The 21257-nt window shown below is 38.9% G+C and overlaps 1 protein-coding gene across 1 annotated transcript in view; it reads right to left on the reverse strand.

Moving 5' to 3' along the window:
* Positions 1–627: 627 nt before the first annotated feature.
* Positions 628–21257, reverse strand: part of LOC111345725 (uncharacterized) — a 38818-nt gene continuing 18188 nt past the window's right edge. The window contains exons 4-5 of the mRNA XM_088751067.1: positions 5655–6176; positions 628–1897 (exon numbers count right to left, since the gene is read on the reverse strand). Of these exons, the coding sequence (XP_088607193.1) occupies positions 1572–1897; positions 5655–6176 (848 nt within the window). The 3' untranslated portion in view covers positions 628–1571. The remainder of the gene's footprint in view (positions 1898–5654; positions 6177–21257) is intronic.

Raw genomic sequence — 21257 nt, forward strand, 5'->3', positions numbered from 1 at the left:
TCTTCTCCTTTTTCCTATATCTTCATAGCACCCTATCCTCGGGTATTGATGGTATGCCCAACTTTGATTTAACGTTTCCGATAAATGAGTCAGCCATAAACCATGAAAGCTTACCCTCGTAGTAACTCACTTTCATGATCTGGAACTCCATACCCAGATTTTAATTTTTTTTTTCTTTCACATAACATCAACATTACAAATATTACATTAAAAATATTAGTTACAAATATTAGTTATATTGTCATGGGCTTAGATTTCCACAGGGTAAACTGTCTGTCTCGCACATGTACAAGTCATTGTCCTTATCGATGTTGTGATCACAAATGTATGTTTTTTTTATTTTTTAGCCCTCACCCCTCCCCCCCATTTCTCACAGACAAGGTTGGGTGGTAGGAAAGACGGGAAGGGATGAGTTGTAACTTAGCGAGGTGTCTCGAAATATAGGGAACCCCCTTCCAGCCACCGTCACCCCCCTCCCCCGTCATCCACTTAAATCTCATTTTGTCTAGGTCTGTTTCTTCTCGTGTTTTTAAATCTAAAACGTCACATTATTTGCCCGCAGTTGTAAGGAAATTTGAAATATTTCCATTATAAGATCATGAAATTGACAAACAATACACTGGAGAACTATTTTTTTTTAATAGCTTTGCACTAAGTTTCCAGTATCGACTATTCCGAAGCAACAGCTTTGAATGAAAGTTTACTTGGTAATATGACGTAATAATCTGATGCTTGTTTACTTAACAAGATATTATATTTCTTAATAGTGAATGTAAGTAATGTCCCACCACAGACGTTGCTGCCATTTCATAAAACCCTTCTGACACTTATCTTCTATTTCAAGATCTTTATAAGAAAACGTTTCTTTTCCAAATGTTACTAACTCACTGTAAGAGCCCGTGGTCTTTTTCGCAATTGCTTGATAGGTGGCTAAAACAATTCAGAATTAAACAGACACCTTTTTCGCCGATGTCAACGACATCTCTCTGTTATCACAAGTACTTCTACGAAATACATAATATGTTTTTGTTAAATTCAGAACAGACCGTCAAAGCGTATGATATAAATTATTGTTACAGAGTTGACAAACTCGTGCGTGTCATTATCCCCTCAAGTTATTCTTCATCATTTGACCGCAACACATTCTCAATGTTAAGATTATAGCTACGTACGAAAAGCCATACTGATTTCAGACTGTTAGAGTGCAGCAGGCGTCTTTACTGCTTGACCTCAAATCTTCACTGATCTCATTGAACATCGGTAAAAGAAGGTCAGTGAAGATTCGTATCAAACTTGATATGAACAAACAGTAATAGTCAATCCGATGCCTCCAGAACATACAATCATCTGGAGCAGTTTCTCATCGTTTTAGGTTGCACAGTGTGATGATTGGTCTGTGTGATAGTGTGATCTTTCTACATAACCCTGGTGAAAGAGTGTGATTCGATTTCTGAAAAAAAAAAGCTTTGTTATCTCAAGTTTTAGATCCCTATTTGACTTTTGAACTGGAAAAAAGATCCTTTTCAACGTTTAGAGCGCTATCCGAGTCAGTATCGTTAGATAAACTTTGTTTACTCCAGGAATGTAATAGTTACTTGACCATGACCAGCGGTTTTATAACAACATTCATTGTCCTGATTGCTTCCATTGTTGTAGGAGCCTCCCCCACCCGCGCAAGAATCAAAAGTTTTCCATCCACCGCCTCCCCCAGAGTATCCTCCTCCTCCTCCTGCTCCTTTAGATCCATAAGCTCCACCACCTCCGCCAAACCCTCCATCGGCAAAGTTATACCTGGCTCTTCCACCCACCCCTCCCTGATTAAATCCCTTACCACCTTCTCCACCATATCTATGTCTTCCATAGCTTCCACTGGAGTAAAACCCGCCACCACCACCAGCTGAAATACGATGAATATATTTTAAGATTTTAGTAAACAAAAGCGAGACTTCATTCAAATAGGATTCTAACCCATTCGATATTTGGAATTTTTTTATTCGTATTCTTAAACGCTCCAATAAATGCATATCAGCTCTGCCAAACCTTTATGTAAGGCATTTTATTTGAGCCGCTACCCGTGAGGTTTGTTATTTGTATATGGCTTATGTAATACCCAGCTGTATAAACTGTTTTGTCGTACTTTTCCTGTCTAAGATACTGAGAGTTGATTCAACGCGTCACCTAAAGCTAAGTTGCAGGTTTATGGCTGATGATTATTTGACCCGCACGGCCCCGCGCGCGCAATCCTATTATAAACCGTTGTGAAAGCTGACGTGTGTAGGGTCGGATGGGTTAATGAACTGTGAGTTTCTTTGTTCTGACACGAAAAAAAAAAAGGAAAAGTTTTTCCTGCAGGATCTTTATCACGAATGTTCAGCGTGCGCTCGTGCATCGCGTCCTATCTTGGGTGGGACCAGATTTTCCAAGTGGTGATATGATAAGATGCTTGTTGATTAAATTTGGTCGAGCTGGACCAAATTTAATCAACAAGCTTGACTCGTCTTTACAATAAATATGACCTATACAAGGGTCTCAATGGGGTTAACCGTCAACTGCAACATGGCCAGAATATTCCGTCAACCGTCAAAAAGGCAATATTTTTGCCGTCAACCATCAAATAAGCAAGCCAATGTTAGCCGTCAAATGTCTCAGATATCCTTAATTAAAAACTAAACGATGACCTTGATTGGGGTCAAGGTCTATTGTTTATAAATGAAATTTTTGATAATCACAAAAATACATTTATGTAAGTCTTTTAACTTCTATTCACAAGTAAAACTGGTTAGCGGCATAACTGACCTCCGGTTTGGAAACACATCCGGTGTCGTATAACGTTAGTCATTTATCAATAAAAGGTGTCATAAATTAACAATTCTTTACAAACGGGTCATAATGAAAAATTGCATACAACTGCGTGCGTTTAGTTGGTTTTATAAACGATATTCCAGAAAATTAACCGTCAAAAGGGCTTATTTTTGACCGTCAACAGTCAACTTGACCTTACCCCCCCTCCCTCATTGACTTTCTCTAAAATTACATGGCATTATTAAGAAATCTCGAGGAAACCGAGGGGGATAAAGGCGCATTAATTTTAACAACACGAAAGCTTATCGGATACCAGTGGTCATCACTCAGAGACAACCAAACACCAAGGCTAAGCATGTACAGCGAGACCGCTGCTTGATCTTGAACACCAGACAATCGAACTCCTCTGCAACAAGGCAGCAAATCTCGAAATGCGAGTTTGCGGTCCCAAAATTTTTATTTACGAACATTTGTAGCCCAACTAGAACAAAAAACCGGTTTAGAGCGGCTGTACACTAGAAGATCATTTGATGAGAACGATATCGATGTTTGCGTCGTGTCGGAAACACACCTTGAGCCAAATAAACCTGTCCCAATTGTCAACATACCTAATTACAACAACAAACATATGAAACATATGTGTGATACCTAATTACAATATTTAAAAATGGATAAAGTGTAGTCAGGAGATGTCATGAGTTTTATGGAAATTGGTTGCCTCTGACTGCTGTTATTTCTGAAACAGATGTTTCGGCTAATGCTTAAGCCTTCATCAGTGATATGAAAAACGAAGATCGTTATCATACGTTATTTAAAATGAGTGGGTACATTTCGCTGACCCCCAGTCCATGGACTACCTTCGATGGACTACCTGAATGGACTACCCATATGGACTACTTAAATGGACTACCCATGAGGACTACCCTAAATTACCTACCTTCACGCGAGCGAATCGAGCGAAGAGAGGGACTTCATTCTTTTTTGTACCAAACGCGTTCAACCGGTGACAACCTGTTAAGTCTGTTAACTCCACCTCAATTTGTCGCCCGCTATATTCCCATGGCTGTTATTAAAGAGAAAACAAAAATGCTTTGAGAATCTACCTGGAATGCTTGATCGCTCTTGACTGACGCACAGTTGGTGTTGTTGTGTAGCTTTAGTTTAAGCTCCAATGTACTGCTCTAATCATCTGAAGATCGCAATATCCGTGAAAATAACCACACTGTAGAGCTGGGCCCAGAGATATTTCCTAGAATGTAACTATTTCCTGCTGACATAGCAGGAAATAGTTACACTTACGGACAAAGAAATTCAGGGGTCGCACTACCGCTTTTGGCGTTTACATTGGACATAAAATCTGTCATCACGTGCTTACGACAAGTGCGACCCTTTGTTGCAACCAGCCATAACTATGTCCGAAGGACCCAAAGATCAGAAAATCCGATGTCCTGCCTCTCGAGGACAGCCAAGCTTATAAGACAGTAATTGTAACAGCCAAGACAGTAACAGTAACGGCCAAGCTTGTAAGATCGAAGATTATAAATTCGAATTACTAACTACCCTTCAAGCGCGATGATTGAATAAAAAACAAAGAAGAACAGCTGACCAGCGGCATTAAGAAAACAAAATGGCGATCATCGATCATGGATCTCTCTTTTTTTAAAGGTAGGTAATTTAGGGTAGTCCACATGGGAAGTCCTTTTAGGTAGTCCATCGGGGGTAGTCCATGGACTGGGGGTCAGCGAAATGTACCCACTCATTTTAAATAACGTATGATAACGATCTTCGTTTTTCATATCACTGATGAAGGCTTAAGCATTAGCCGAAACGTCTTTTTCAGAAATAACAATAGTCAGAGGCAACCAATTTCCTAATTACAACATATTCATATGGAACGGGAACTGGTCAAGAGTTTTGAGGGAAAAAGGGGGAATTGCTGTATATGTGAGAAGTAACCTAGATGCTGTTTATGTTTATAGCTTAGAACTATATAGTTTAATTTTTAAATATGATCTTTTGAAAATACGCAGCAAGTTCTATTTTTCATATTTGTATATTTCAGCGCACCGCACATGTTTTTATCTATGGTAACTCGAATTATTTATATTTTATCTCAGAGTTATTAGAGAGTCATGTGCCTCGATGCATATATCGAGTTATGGATGTACGCGGGAAGTTTGAAGACCACAAGAGAAGAGTTGCTCGAAGTTCAGCCGGGAGCTACTCTAGGCTCTAGAGTAGTCAATGCAGCACTAGAAATAATATCGACCGTCAAGGGAAACTTACAAATTTCCTGAATTTACGAGTCCCGTGTGGTAAATTTACCTCCTTGAATTGTTGGTTACTAGAATTGACGATCAAAAATAGCGTCGCTTTGTATTGAAAATCTTAAAAAAATTTACGATTTCAATGGAAAATCGTCTATTAAACAACACTTTTGGGACGTACATGTATCAACACTTCAAAATAACATTACCCCAACGTCGCGAAGCCTCAGTTGAAGCCAAAAACCTCAGTTTTGTTTTCAGCCATATTCGTGCATCGCGTTTGGGAATTAAAGTATCCATATCTCGACTACAAAACTAATTCCATCGCTTTGGAGAGCTATATGCTCATTGTTTTTCGAAACGATTATTATTTAGAAAATTTTCTTTTCAAATAGAGCTCCAAAAGTCCTATATCATTTGGGATAGAACGGAAAAACAATCTTGAAAGTTTTGAAACCTCGCGGCTAAACTCAACGGGAACTTTTTCATAAATTATAAGCCAACTGAGCGCGCGTCATCATGTGGCTATGATAGAACGTTAAATGAACAGTTGAGATTTGAGGAATCATTGCAATAAACTCTTACCTAAAGTTTTACTATCACCAGTAGTCCGTGCACCATGTCCATTCCTTCCCCCTGACCTTGATTTGTGTCCAGAATTCCCTTCTGTGTTTGTGTTCGCGTCACATCCTTTGCGTCTTGACCTAATTGCACTTACCCCTCCTCCGCCTCCTGCTATTATCAAAGGTGTGTTGGCTCTCCTCACCACAAATGTACCTCCACCACCTCCTGAAGAGCGATCCTTCTTGTTTCTTCCTCCTTCTTGACCGACAAGTATCCGAATGACCTCACCCTTATTTAAGGGGAACGATCCAACCATTCTCGCTCCTCTTCCTCGGTACTTAGCACTTTTAAAGTATGGATCATACCCTGCTGAAGCTCCTATTGCTTCTATTCTGTATTCACCAGTGTATGGCACAGTCCACTGTTGAACACCGCGGGACAGTGTAACTTGTCTGTGATGATCCTGTCCTGTGTAGTGACTGCCCAGCGTTGTTGGACCAAATTTTCCACGGGCGTTGAGGTTTGTAAAAACGGCCTTGAATGCTGAAAGGACAGAGTTACGCCATCTACATCGTTATAAACATAATTATCATAGCTTTTTTTTTAATTTTAACTGGAGGTGGATTTGCATGTACAAAAAGTGACATGGAAAAGTTAAAATCTTGTAGATTGATTCTTAAAACTACTCATCCATTGATTTAATTATTAAGCTATTGATTCTTTTCTTTTATTCGATAATTTATTCGATCAATTATCTTTCAATTGACGCATACCCACTTGTCACGAAATATTTTTCCCCGAGAGAATATCAAGCATCGCATGTGGTTGAAATGTTGTGTCGGTCTTCTTTGTTAAAACTGATCGCTGTTGAAATAGGCCTTCGACTAAAACTGTCCGTTCTCTCCGTCATTTCCAAAGTTAAAGAAAAGTCTTTATACTTCAATCTTTAAACTTTCCCTTTTTAAGTTTGAATGAGAGATAAACCCTTCCTCTTACAAAGCCACTCTTAGATTACCACCTTATTGCTTCTGGAAATCGGGAAAGCGAGTTTTATCAATGCCGCTGGGCTAGTTTCAGCCCTTTCTTCCCTCTCTCTGAACATTTCCTTCTCTACTGCATTCGCATTTCCCACTTCAGTGCTCATGAATAACTGAGCTAGGTCAGTATGATGGAGCCCTGACTTCTTAAATAACCTTAAGGCATAGAGCCTCTTATTAGCCCTTCTAACGATATACCCATCATGCTGGTTCCACTTGAGGTCATTAGATATATACACCCCTAAGAGCTGATAACTTGAGACTCTTTCTATGTCATTTCCTGGTATTCAAGAAAGTTGAAAATCATCTCTTTGCGCTTCTTTGGATTTAAGCGTATACCTCGGCCAGTAGCATAACCACAGATATCCTGAACAACAAACGGGAGAGAACTTGGGCTACATGTGGGCATACGCTCAAACACAGTTGTTTAATCCACAAACCCAGTACGCAGATAACCAAGGCACCAAAAAGTGCTCATCCCCGGTGTAATAGCCACAGCTGACGTCATGAGTCGCGTACTATCAAGTTTCAAATAAATATAACTCTTACTCATGGTAATTGTGTAGTTCTCTGGTTCTTGTAGCTCTTATACTATCACACTTCACATAATATAGCTCTTAGTCACGGTAATTTTGTAGTTCCTGTAGTTCTCTGGTTCTTGTGGTTCTCCTGGTTTTCTTGGTTCTCACCGGTAGTATTTTCTAGGCCCCTTAAGATCCTACCAGTTAGAGGTGTAGGACCAAATAAAAAAAACGTAAATGTAATCTTGAAAAAATAAGATTAATAGAAGTGTAATACTAATTAAGAGTACAGAAAAGTAAACTGTAAAGCAAACCATAGTAAAAAATTGAGCAAAGTCGACTAAATATGCATGCTGCATTTCTAGCCGGTAGTATTTTCTAAGCCTCCCAAGATCCTACCAGCTAGAGGTACAAGACAACATAAATTTCATCTTGGAGATCTTTCTAACCAGTAGCACGATGAAAAGGGCTTTACAGTGGTGATACTATTCATACGTTTTATTTACCATTGCAAGCGTAGGTCCCTGCGACTACAGTGTTAAGTCTGTTAAGCTAACACTCTGCTGAACTGAACATGAGACTTCAGATCGACGAGGATGAAGTGAAGAGACATACAAACGTTTTAGCGAAATTTCCTTGATTTAACCTCTACAATGTCTTATTCACATGTAAAGTATGTAATAACGTTCAAATCTGGTTAAATCACGTCGCTTGGGTGTTGTTAAATCGCAAATGGTGTTATTGGAATAGTTAGCCATACTTTTAATGGCCGACAATTTCCGATAATCGCCCGACTCGATAACTCGTCACTAGTGCTTCTCGGGCGTACCTCTGGTTGGTAGGACTTTGGCACAACCTACAACCTGAGGGGGAGGGGAAGAACCACGAGAACCAGAGGAAGTAGAGAACTACGAAAACCACGAGAACCAAGAGAACCACGAGAACCACGAGAACCAGGAAAACCAAGAGAACCACGAGAACCAAGAGAACCAATAGAACCAATAGAACCACGAGAACCACAAGAAGAAGAGAACTACAGAGAACTACACAATTACCGTGACTAAGAGTTAAACTATGCGAAGTCTGATAGTATAGGAACAACAAGAACCAGAGAACTACCGAGGACTACACAATCACCGTGACTCAGAGTTCTATTTATTTGAAGTTTGATAGTACGCGACTCATGACGTCAGCTATGGCTATTACACCGGGGATCAGCCCAAATGCTTAAGTTTAAGTTGTAGCTTACTGTGATCACCTGGATCAAATCCTTTACTAAAGTCTACAAAAACTATTTGAATATAATTCCAAGGACAATCAAGAAACATCAGTACAAAATGCATGAAATAGAGTCGACTAAAGCATGGATTGTTAATTTTCCAAAAAAAAAAATTGTTTACAGTCAAGCTTATTCCTAACCTACCAAAGTAAAGAGTCTCTTCTGAAACTTTTTGTGACTTTAGATAGCTGGCCGGTTAGGGTTATAAGTCTAGGGTCTTCCTCTCTAGACTTAGAGAGACTGACCCTGGACACTGGTACAACCACAGACTACTTCAGAAAATCTTGAACATAGCTTTCAGATAAAGAAGAGTTGTACAGTTCTTTAACTGTAGTTGCCAGCTTAAAGGCAACTTCTTTCCATACACGGTTTGGGACCTAAGCCAAAAACTCAGAATAATTATAATGAAAGAAATCGTAGCCTACTGTTAGAAGATCTTTCTAACACTCTTTTTGTCCTTGAAAAACTTTCTTTATTTCTTACAACTTGCTCAACAAACAACCCGCATCTAGCTCTGTTCTGAGCGGACCAAGGTCAGGTGACTTATTAGTTCCCGTCGGGGGACACCAACATGGCGTCTTCATACAAAACCTTATAAACTTGAGGGAGACCTTTTTGCGAATATCTCCTGCACGAAACGTTACACAGACCTTAATCTTTGCGAGACTGTTTGAATATCCGTCTTATTTTATCTCTTTGATTCTGGTTAATGATAGTGGGACGATGAAACCCAGCACTAGGTACAGGGCGCTTATTTCCTTCTTGAGAAACAGTAAAATGTGCGAAACAAACCTATTCATTTCAAAAGGATTGAAAAGACTTAAAAATGACGGACTTATTATCCATGGATAATTCCTGGCTAAAAAGGTCGGTCAAGCTGCGATCGTCGCGCAATGAACGAACTGAACATAACAGTTGAAAGACGGAGACATACACCATTGATTTTGTTATGAGGCTTTCAGTGAGAAATTAAGGAAGATAAACCACGGTTGATCTCAATGCACATGTACTCCGCAGTGCTATCACTGATTTAGAATCGGGGCGCTTATTGGTGTAGGAGCGCTTATTAGAATAGGGGCGCTCATCAAAAAATCAAATGTGATGGGGCGCTCTTTAGAGAGGGGGCGCATATTGTAAGGAGGGCAACAGATCGAATCATTACGGTACTTATATAATGTAGTTAATTGAAAATTGACTGTGTGCTTGTTTGTTTGTTTTTCTGTTTGATTATTATTTTTCTTTTATGCTATAAAAGGAACATCAGGGTTACGGTTTAAAGTGCACCTAAACCCAAAAATTTGTTTTCGCTTAACGAAATAAGCGTATTTTTGAAGTATTTTTGTGCAAAAATTTTTATATTTGATCAAATCCTCAATTTTCTGTGCCCAGTCAAAATACGGAAAATCGACCTCCACCTTGGCTCACGACCGAGTTTAAAGAGGAAGGGTTCTAGAAGGTAATGTGACGTCAAATTGAGAACACGAAAGTCTGCATTTCACACATTTTCACCTGTTTGGGAAGGTTGTCGTCGATATTGTTCGAAATATGCCAACTAGGTGTGTTGTATGAGGAATGTATGAGGAATGCACCGCCCCCCGGTTAGCTAATAATAATAATAATAATAATATAACTCTCAAAAAAGAAACGACAACTTTGAGTTTAAATACAAGACATGTTTAAATACAAGACATGTTTCGACATTCTCATGTCATCTTTAGTTGCAAATGAGCTTTTAGCGGTTGTACATTTGAATTTATATTAAGATACGTTACAAATTACGTGTCAGGGATTACGTTACAATTTGAATATTAAATACGCGAAAAATGTAAATAGCGCGCGCTCGACTAGATCAAAAAATAATAACAATAATAATAAAAATGATAATGATAATAAAATAGAAGACCAAGGAACAACATAATCAAAAGGAAAGAGACAATTCTAGATGCTCCAATTGCTGATTAAGAATGGGTTTTTCCCACTTAATATGCAATGCCTCTTTGATCTTAATTTAAAGCGAAACCTGGTTCTACCTTTTTTTTCAACGGAGACAGTCACCAACCTCTCGTCGCACAATCTCACGTCCGAACAATTGGAAATACTTAAATATGGTCCTTCACATTCTATCTGTACTCCGACCATTAGCAAAACAAATGTTTTTTCTTGTTTTGAGCTGATGATCGCACCATGGTCAGAAATCTACTCGACAGGAAGCTAAATGGAAAACTGGTCGCAGACCTTCCTCATCTTGCCCAATCGTACGTTTCTTCACACCAACCTTCTGAAGCGGACTTAAAGTGGGGACTAGTACCTGCAAACCTCTTTATGGGACATCATGAAAAAAACTGGCTAGATAACTATTCATTCTCTGAAGTTCTGTTCTACAGACGCTATGTTGATGACACCTTTTGTTTGTTCAACAGCGAGGAGGACGCGCTCTTGTTCTTTGATTATATCAACACCAGGCCCTAGTATTCGTTTCACAATGGAAAGGGAAATTGATAAGAAATTATCTTTTCAAGACATATTGTTAGACAACAGTCATACATCCATCGTCACTAGTGTCTATCGCAAGAAGACGTTCACTGGTCTTCTTACTAATTATTTCAGCTTCGCCCCTTTGATTTACAAACTAGGTTTAGTCAGAACTTTGATCGACAGAGTATATAAGATCAATAATTCCTGGGTTGGTTTTCATCTGGATGTCAAGAAACTTATTTTCTTGCCACGGAAAATTGTTTTTCATCTTGGGTCATAGACAAGATCATTTACAGGTGTCTAGCTAAGAAAAATAATCCTTCTCTTACTGGGCAGAACGCCCCTTCTAACAGCGGTAAACCTTCTTTGCACTATTATAAACTTCCCTATATGTTGGCCGGTTTTCAAACATCGCTCAGGCTAAGTTAAGACTACTACTCAAACGTTATTGTAGAGCTGATTTAGATATTAAGTTAATCTTCAGTACTTTTAAACTCAGAAACATGTTCAGTGTGAAGGATTCAGTACCGCTAGGTCTACGTTCTCGTGTCGTTTATAAATTTTCGTGTGCTGTCTGTAATGTCAGTTATATTGGAGAGACCACTCGCCACATTTGTACACGAGTTCGTAAGCTCCTCTTGTCGGACAAAACTTCGCATATTTACAAGCACTTGCAATCTTCAAGGGCCTGTCTTGACTCTTGTGGTACTGAATGTTTCAGGATCGTAGATTCTGCCGCTTCAAAATATCAAATTAAGATCAAAGAGGCATTGCATATTAAGTGGGAAAAACCCATTCTTAATCAGCAATTAAAGCATCTAGAATTGTCTCTTTCCTTTTGATTATGTTGTTTCTTGGTCTTCTATTTTATTATCATTATTATTTTTATTATTATGACTATTTTTTGATCTAGTCTAGCGCGCGCTATTTACATTTTTAGCGTATTTAACATCCAAATTGTAACGTAATCCCTGGCACGTAATTTGTAACGTACCTTAATATAAATTCAAATGTACAACCGTTAAAAGTTCATTTGCAACTGAAGATGACATGGGAATGTCGAAACATGTCTTGTAAATTTAAACTCAAATTTAAACTCAAAGTTGTCGTTTCTATTTTGAGAATTATTGTCACTCTGCTGTCTTCACGTCCTTTTGGTAATGATAATATACCTTTTATTTGCCACGTTGCAGAATTAACTGAATTAAAGGGTTAAATTTACAGTCAATAATCAATTAAAACTACAATTATTATAAGAACAATAAAATTAACTATTTACATGTTTGCATATTTACTATTGAAAGAGATAAAGGAACCTGAACGCTGGGTCCGACAACGACTCCTATCAGTGTAAACAATACTTCTGTTGTTGTCGCCGGATCGAAGGTTGTAACTTTGACCACTCGTTGCTGTTCTCGGTATAAGAAAGTTAATGGGGTGGGATTTTTTCGACATCTTCTGAACATATTTACAGCAGAGCTGGGTTCGTCTTTCTTTCAGGCTGTCAAGGTTAGTAACATTAAGGGCTTCTAAATAACTATGGCATGGATAGATAATATGTAGAGCCCTCTTTTGTATTGATTCCTGCTTATTAGAAAGAAATTCAGGAATATCTTGCCAGGCTTGTACGCCGTGTTCTAATATGGGTCTTATTGTTGTCAGGTAAACCATAAGAATTCCACCTCTATTAACACCAACTCTTTTTAGAATCCTTAGGGAATACAGGCGCTTCGAGGCTTTTTTTTGAAATATAATCAATATGCTCACTCCACTTTAAATCATTACTGATAATAATACCGAGTAATTTATAAGTTGTCGCATGTTCAACTGTGTTGTTACCTAGGACAATTGGTCTCGTAGTAAAATTATCATTTTGCATGAAGTTAATTAACATTTCTTTACACTTTTTCGGATTTAATTTCATATTGTATTCTATGGAAAACTTGTAGATGTCATTGGCAGCTACATTTAGTAAGCTAATACCATTCCTTGGTAAAATTTCCAATGCCGTGGTATCATCAACGAATTTAATTCTCAAATGCCAGTCACACAAAAGATTGTTGGTCATTACAGCGAACAAAATCACACCCAGTTTCGTCCCTTGCGGGATGCCTCCCCTGGGTGATTTCCAATCAGAAAGAGAGTTTCCAATCCTTACCGCTTGCAATCTCTCAGTCAAGAAGGCCCTAATCAATTTAATTAATACAGTATCTATATCGAAAGATGCCAACTCCCCGAGAAGGATGGAATGATCAATCAAGTCAAAGCCCTTTGAGTAATCAGCAAAGAACATTCTTACTTCACAGTTCCCGCTATCTGTTGCCTCGGACATCGCCTGTAGGATATAAATCAAGGTGTCCGTGGTGGAGTGCCCCTCTCTTGCGTACTAGCGTGGGTCAAGTTTTTCCAAGATTTGCGCTACAAGTCTGCTGCGCGCAAACCCTTTCATGACTTTGGCAAGGGTGCAGGTCAGGGAGATAGGTCTCAAATCCGTTTGGATTTCTTGTGGCGGGGAAACCTTGGGCAGGGGGTTGATTATGGATTGTTTCAGCAGATCAGGTACATAGCCCTCCCTGAGTGAGCAGTTATAAATGTCCATAATTACCGGGGCGAGTTCAGGTGCGCATTCTTTTAGGAACCTGTTGGGTAACATGTCAGCGCCAATTGCTTTCCCAATATTCAGGCTTGATAAGGAGTCCTGCACCTCCCTGACACTCACTAGAAGGCCGGGAGGGGACCTGTTGATTGGTTACATCGGTTGGGGTCAATTGGTTAGAGCGCCGGATTGTGTTGTTCGGGAGGTCGAGGGTTGGAGTCCCGGCCGGACCAATACTCACGGTCTTAAAATAACTGGGGAGAATTTGCTAGCTTTCTATAATATCAAGAAATGGATAGATATTCTAGTCTTCTCGGATAAGGACGAATAAACCGTAGGCCCCGTCTCCTGCAGGGTTAGGAGACGTTAATTTCCCACGCACGAGATTACTGTGTGGTGGACGTCCTCCCCTGGGGTGGGATGGGTGGGTTTACTGGGCCCGCAGTAATTGGCGCGAGCTGTTGCGGTGTCCTTGCCTGTCGGCGAATCTAATAAATTAAATTAAATTGAATTAAATTAAATGTATGAAGCGTGATACCCTCTTGCAAATTTCGCACGTTGGTACATCCTCCTAAAACACACTTAGGCGGCATATTTTCGGACAGTATCGACTACAACCTTCCCAAACAAGTGAAAATGTGTGAAATGCAGACTTTCGTGTTCTCGACTTGACGTCACATTACCCGCTAGAACCCTTTCTCTTTAAACTCGGTCGTGAGCTAAGATGGCGGCTGATTTTCCGTATTTTGACTGGGCACAGAAAGTTGAAGATTTGAGTAAGTAATAAAATTTTTGCACAGAAATACTCCAAAAAAAATACGCTTATTTCGTTAAGAGAAAAATATTTGGGGTTTAGCTGCCATTTAAATTGACCAGGTTCTCACGTTGTAAGGATTATGCTAATAATGATAATGATGATCATGATTATTATTATTACCATCTATATATATGATTATAATTGTTAACTTATGCTTATCTTGTACAGTGTGTAATGTGTTTAATTCGGTATGGGCATTTGACAAACTTGATCTTATTTTTTCTCCTTCCATCTTAAACAAGAGCATTTTTTGTCCTTCCGTATAAAATATAAATGATTATTGGCAAAAATAAACTGCATAGGTACCACACTTCCTGTAGTCTCCTCCACAGCCCTAATCTCCTAATTTGGTCTCGTCATGCAACGCTCTCTCTTCCATGATGCGTGACGAGACCAAACGACAATCTGCTCATGGGCTACGACAGTTCTTACTGCTGTTCCTTCATCAAAGACAAAGTCTTAATAATTCGGTCATACCTAGTTAGTTGCCTCAAAAATATTTTCCATATAATTTTGCAAAGGAAAACAAACCAAAAAACTCAATTTCATCTCCAACAGCCGCTGAACAACGATATTTTTCGGTCTCCGTTCTCCAAACAAGTAAAAACAGATTGATGAAGAGAAAAGTACCACTTTTCGAGGCATAATGTAGACTCTTTATTTGGTTGTTGCCTATCTGGCGTTTTCCCTATGCGTTCAATATACGGAATTGACACGTGATGGGGTGAGGTCCAAGGCAGCAAGAAGCGAATTTTATTTGAAAAAAAAAACGTCTAAGCACGTGAGAATTGCGTGGAAAATTCACTAACAAAGCATAATATTCCTTGTCAAAATTTCTTTACTCACTAAGGTAGGATTATGTCATAAAATTTACGTTGTTAATGGCATTTTTCATGTTTAGTCAATAGAGGCGAGTAAAAATTAAGCACGAAATTGTAGAGGGAAAGTATTGTGTAAAAATAATATTTAATCAGCGAAGAGCTTTTAGAAGCAAAGAAACGAATACTTAACATGGCTTGCGCTTTTTTAGACAACCTTACTGCAAACAGCTAAATACCTTTTCTTTAGTCCTGAAAGAGGTTATGCGCGATGAAAGGAACGATCTTTTTTTCGTTTTTGTTTAACAGGAGCTATTGGCTTTCCTTTAAAAAAACATTTTGGGGATATTGGGTTTACGAAACTTGTGATGAGCGGGGATTTCAAAATGGGAAAATGCGCTGTTTAAAAGTTGATGAAGCATCACTAAAAGTGATAGGGTTTATAATTGGTCACAAAATAGACTACAATAAGGTGGGGATTCTGGGAGCCCAGCGGCTCATGCTCAACAATAATTCTTTAAGTTCTTCCTCCTCCCTCTTTCCTCACCCCCGAAATCTTTTTCCAGGTAACGGAAGGCAAAGTGCAGTAAAAGAAAATAGTTTGTAACACATTAAAAAGTGACATAATTGGCATCGACTTCTTGATTGTGGTGCACTTTTATTACTTAAGCTACAGTGATTTTCTAAAAGCGATGACAACCTGTTGTGAGCTAAATGTTAAAGTGCTTCCTTCGTCGTGCTCGTCAAGGATAGCTCATAGGCGCGTCACAGTCACAGTCCGGATTTTTTTCACCCCAGTCACAGGCACAAAAGTAACAAGGGCAGTAGTCAGGCAAACACAAACAAAAAGTTAGGTATGAAATGGAACATAGCAAAACACTTCTGCAACGTTTTTGAGTCTACGCAGAAGGTAAATATAACTTCGTGGTCTTTTCAACCTTTGCAAAAAGAGCAACCACAAGGCAAAAACAAGATAATCAATCAAATATGATTTATGTATATGCTTTGCATAAGTTTTACCTGAGCTGGAAAAGGTGGTCCTTCCCAAATAAAAAGCGCTAGTGATAAATATGTGTTAGACCTTCCGCTGACGGTGTGTGCGTTGTAATTAAATGAAGGGTTCGCAAAACACGTTTTAACTTGCAAAGGTTGAAAAAGTTCCCTGACGACCTCACTAATCCCGAGAGATTGCAGCAAAAACGTCCTTGCGAAAGACATGAACCATTACACTGGGTAGATGACCTAACAATTGTTGTTTATGTCATTCTTGGTTTGTGTCAATGCTGGGTTGTTTCAATCGCAAAGTATCGTGGTACCCTAATTTCCAGACACGATTGGCATTAGGGACGGCATTCTGATTGTTGCAAGCATACCACGATGCTGTGATTTGATTGGTACGTGATGCATGCCTAATGCGGCAATCTGATTGGTTTGTGACAAGTGAAAAGTTAGATAATCTGATGGGTACGTGATACCCACGTATCACGTGGTTGGTTTGTGGTACATGAAAAATGCGGAAATCTGATTGGTGCGAGTGACGTACCACTTTTTACGCTGGCATAGAATTATTTATGTATTTTTTATTTATTTAGTCACAATAACTCGATGATGGATTAGACTTTCTCCAATGTAAAGGCCAAATATTTTTCACACTTACTGCAGTTAAACTCGGTTTTGCATTCGCACGAGTAGGAGCCATTTGTGTTATTGCAAATTTTTTTTTTGTGACAATGGTGGGTGTTGGTGATACACTCGTCTATATCGAGAAAGCAAAAAGGAAAACAATATGGACATATAAATTTTAACTCGAAATGAATGACACACATTTCAATAGTTTTCATGTACCTTACTGCGAACCAAGACCTCAAATATCAAGCTTTTCCCAACGCCAGTTGGCAACATGGCCCCTAAGTCATTTCCAGACACCAGCATATAAATCGCTTCCCTTTGCTCCGATCTTAATGCGCAATACATGCTAATTTCTGAAAGATTAAATGCTTCCTTCAGAGCGGAATCGAAACTCACAACGTCATCTGTAGAGTTTGTGATCATGTCCTCTCTCTATCGCAGGAGTGAAATGTCCGAATGACGCATTTGGCTCGTGATTGACAGCTAGAGCAAAATTGCACCAATCAGCAAAATTACAAAACAAAGATGAGTTCGGACAAGCGTAATTATCACATTTCCACCCCAGCCCTTCCTTATTTTTGACCGTCACTTGCCCCCTTGTTCCAAATTACTGTCTCTCCCCAGCCTTCCGCTGCCATTAAAATCTGAGATAGCGGCCAGTTTTCGCTGAAAAATAGTGAGCACTCGCTCGCAAAAATGACGCTCGCTCTGCAGGCTGGTTCACCACCGGTCTATCAAAATCTAGTGTTTAAAAGGGTTAAAGAATAAACTGCAACTCGGAAATGTTTGTTTCACCGAAAACCGTCGATTTGAAATTACAGAGCTTGTACACTGTAAGACTTGAGATCATCGTAACACCACAATGCGAGTTGTTTTTCTCTGCAATACCGCATTAAAAAGGGTCAACACCACAACAATATGATTGGTTTGTGATACATGAATAACGTGGTAATCTGATTGCGTGAACGACATACCACTCTTTACGCTGACATAGAGCTATTTATTTATTCATTTATTTATTTAAAATAACTCGATAATGGATGAGACTTTCTCTAATGAAAAGGCAGATTATTTTTCACCTTTACCGAAGTTAAACTCGGTTTTGCATTCTCTGTTATTACAAATTATCGCGATATGGATACACGAAGGATGTTTGGAGAGCAAAAGAGAAGCTCTCGTCATGTTTATGAAAATGCAAACAAACAGGGATTCTACATCTATTGTTTTCGATGTTGGATAAACTTTAGATGGACAAAGTCATAGTTACCTGTACATTTCTTGCCATAACCATTAAACCCTTCTTTGCAGCTGCATTTGAAGGAACCTTCAGCATTATTACATTGAGCATGAAAACCACAGTTGTGGGCATCTGTGGCACATTCGTTTACATCTGAAAAAGAAACAAATGTTTTCCGTTGAAACGAAGTAATGACAAATGATAACAGCATGCTCAAGAATTAGTCTGATCGTTTAACCTGCGATATGCGACTTTTTACAATAATGAGATGCCACTGAAAGCGCACTCGTCAAATGATGTTTATCATTTAATTCACATAAATAACCAATCCAAAAGTAAACAATCCGAAATCAAAGTAATTAACAATCACATCATCAAGAAAGGACACGTGTCTTCTAAGGCAAAAAGAGGGCGCGAGACGTGAGTGACGGATTGTTCTCGATGATTGTAGAACGAAAATATAACTGCTTAAAAACATTGTAAACCTGACTAAACTCCAATCAAAAATAATGTAATGCAACCAAAACTAAAACAACATATTTTGTCCTCCAAACTCGTAAATCGTTTGATGACAGGAAGTATATACTTCCCTAGACAGTGAAACTTGCAATGAAATGAACACTGCAATGGATGCAAAGCGTAATAAATGACACATTAGCAGCCGACTGATTCCTCTACATTACTATACACAGCTTTCTTATCAAAATTGTTGATATTCTTGATATGCTCGTCAAGTTTAGGCAAATACAAATAAACTGATCTCGATGTTTGGAACAGTTTAGATGGACAGATCTCATAGTCACCTGTGCACTTCTTGCCATCGCCATTAAACCCAACCTTGCAGCTGCAGTTAAAAGAACCTTCGGTATTGTCGCACTCAGCATTGACGTCACAGTTGTGGGTACTGCTGGTACACTCGTCTACATCTGTAGAAACAAGTTATTTCCGTTAATAATGAAATTTTAAACAAATTATATTAGCCTTTGCAAGTGTGTGTTGATTGGATGACTTGTGATACTCGACAAGACTGAAAGCTTATTAAAACTGCAACAAGTGGAATGATGTTTGAGAACCAGTCATTATTTATTGGATGGGGAGGGGGGTTGGGAGGATGGCATGGTTTTCAGGGGTAACAGATTAAAAGTGTGATACATAAATCTTAATTAAAGTTTTGTTGTGTAATATCGCTAAGTATTTTTACGAGTTATGCCATACTCTGACGAGCCCGTAGTGCGAGTCAAATTACAAACAACGAGTAAAAAATGCCATTCTTGATGTGTGTCAGTATTGGGTTGATTCCATCGCAACATATCGTGGAAACTTTATTTCCTGACATGATTGGCATTAGGAACAGCACTCTGATTAGTATAAGCACACCCTTAGGCCGTGATTGTTACATGATACATACCTAATGCTGCAATTTGATTGGTTTTTGTTCTCTCGTCATATTTAACTGCATTACCGCAGTAGGGCAGGACTAAAACGGAACATATGCGATCCATGCGAGTAGTCCACCCATTAAATCTCGCTCAAGGTCTTAAAATAATTGAGAAGAATATGCTACCTTTCTGTAACATCAAGTAATGGTTAGATATTCTAGTCTTCTTGGATAGGGACGAATAAATGGAGGTCCCGTCTCCTACAGGGTTAGGGGTAGGAGACGTCTTCTACCCCTAACCCTGTAGGAGACGGGACCTCCATTTATTCGTCCCTATCCGAGAAGACTTGAATATCTAACCATTACTTGATGTTATAGAAAGGTAGCATATTCTTCTCAGTTATTTTAAGACCCTGAGCGTTGGTCCGGCCGGGGCTCGAACCCTCGACCTTCCGCACAACAGTCCAGTGCTCTATTCACTGAGCTAACCGGGAGGCGGTCCGTGATACCTACCATAAATCGGTAATATGACTGGTTTATGATGCATGAAAAATACGGCAATCTGATTGGTGTGACCGACATACCACTCTTTACGCTGACTTAGAAGTTTTTTTATTTTTTTTTTTAATTGAACAACTCAATTATGGATAGGACTTTCTCCTGTTCTCCTTTCTCCGAAAAGGCGGATCATTTCTCACACTTATTGATCATGACGTTAAACTCGGTTTTACATTCGCTTATGTAGGACCTGTCTGTGTTATTGCAGAATATTGCGATATGGATACACGATGGATGTTTGGAGAGCAAAAGAGAAGCCCTTTGTCATTTCTAGGCAAATAAAAACAAACAAGGATTATAAATCTATTGTTTTCGATGATGGACAAATGTGTTTTCGATGATGGACAAATGGCAAAGTTACCTGCACATTTCTTGCCATCGCCAGTAAACCCTTCTTTGCAGCTGCAGTTGAAGGAACCTTCGGTATTATTACAGTAAGCATGGACACCACAGTTCTGGGCATCTGTGGCACATTCGTTTACATCTGAAAAAACAAATGCTTTCCGTTGAAACGAAATGATGACAAATGATAAAAGTATATTAAAAAATTAGTCTGATCGTTTAACCTGTGATATGCGACTTTTTACAATACTGAGGTGTCACTGAAAGTGCACACGTCAAATTATGTTTATTATTCGATTCACATAAACAACCAATCCAAAAGTAAGCAGTCAGAAATCAAAGTAATTAATAAACACAGTATTAAGAAAGGACACGTGTTTTTTAAGGCAAACAGAGGGCGTGAGACGTGCGTGACGTAATGTGATCAATCATTGTAGAAAGAAAATATAACTGCTTAAAAACATTGTAAACTTGACTAAACTCTAATCAAAAATAATATCATGCAACCAAAACTAAAAGAACACATTTTGTCCTCTAGACTCGTAAATCGTTTGATGATAGGAAGTAGCTCCCTAGACACGAAACTTACAATAAAATGAACACTGCGATGGATGCATAGCGTAGTAAATGACACATTAGCAGCCTACTGATTCATCTACATTACTGTACACAGCTCTCTTATGAAAATCGTCGATGCATATGATACGCTCGTCAAGTTTAGGTAATATAAACAAAATGATCTCGATGCCTGGAACCATTTAGATGGACAGATCTCATAGTTACCTGTGCATTTTTTGCCATCGCCATTAAACCCAACCTTGCAGCTGCAGTTAAAAGAACCTTCGGTATTGTTGCACTCAGCATTGACGTCGCAGTTGTGGGTATTGGAGGTACACTCGTCTACATCTGTTAACAATGAAATTAAAAAAATATATTG

Source organism: Stylophora pistillata, chromosome 2, assembly GCF_964205215.1.
Source record: "Stylophora pistillata chromosome 2, jaStyPist1.2, whole genome shotgun sequence".
Classification (NCBI taxonomy): domain Eukaryota; kingdom Metazoa; phylum Cnidaria; class Anthozoa; order Scleractinia; family Pocilloporidae; genus Stylophora; species Stylophora pistillata.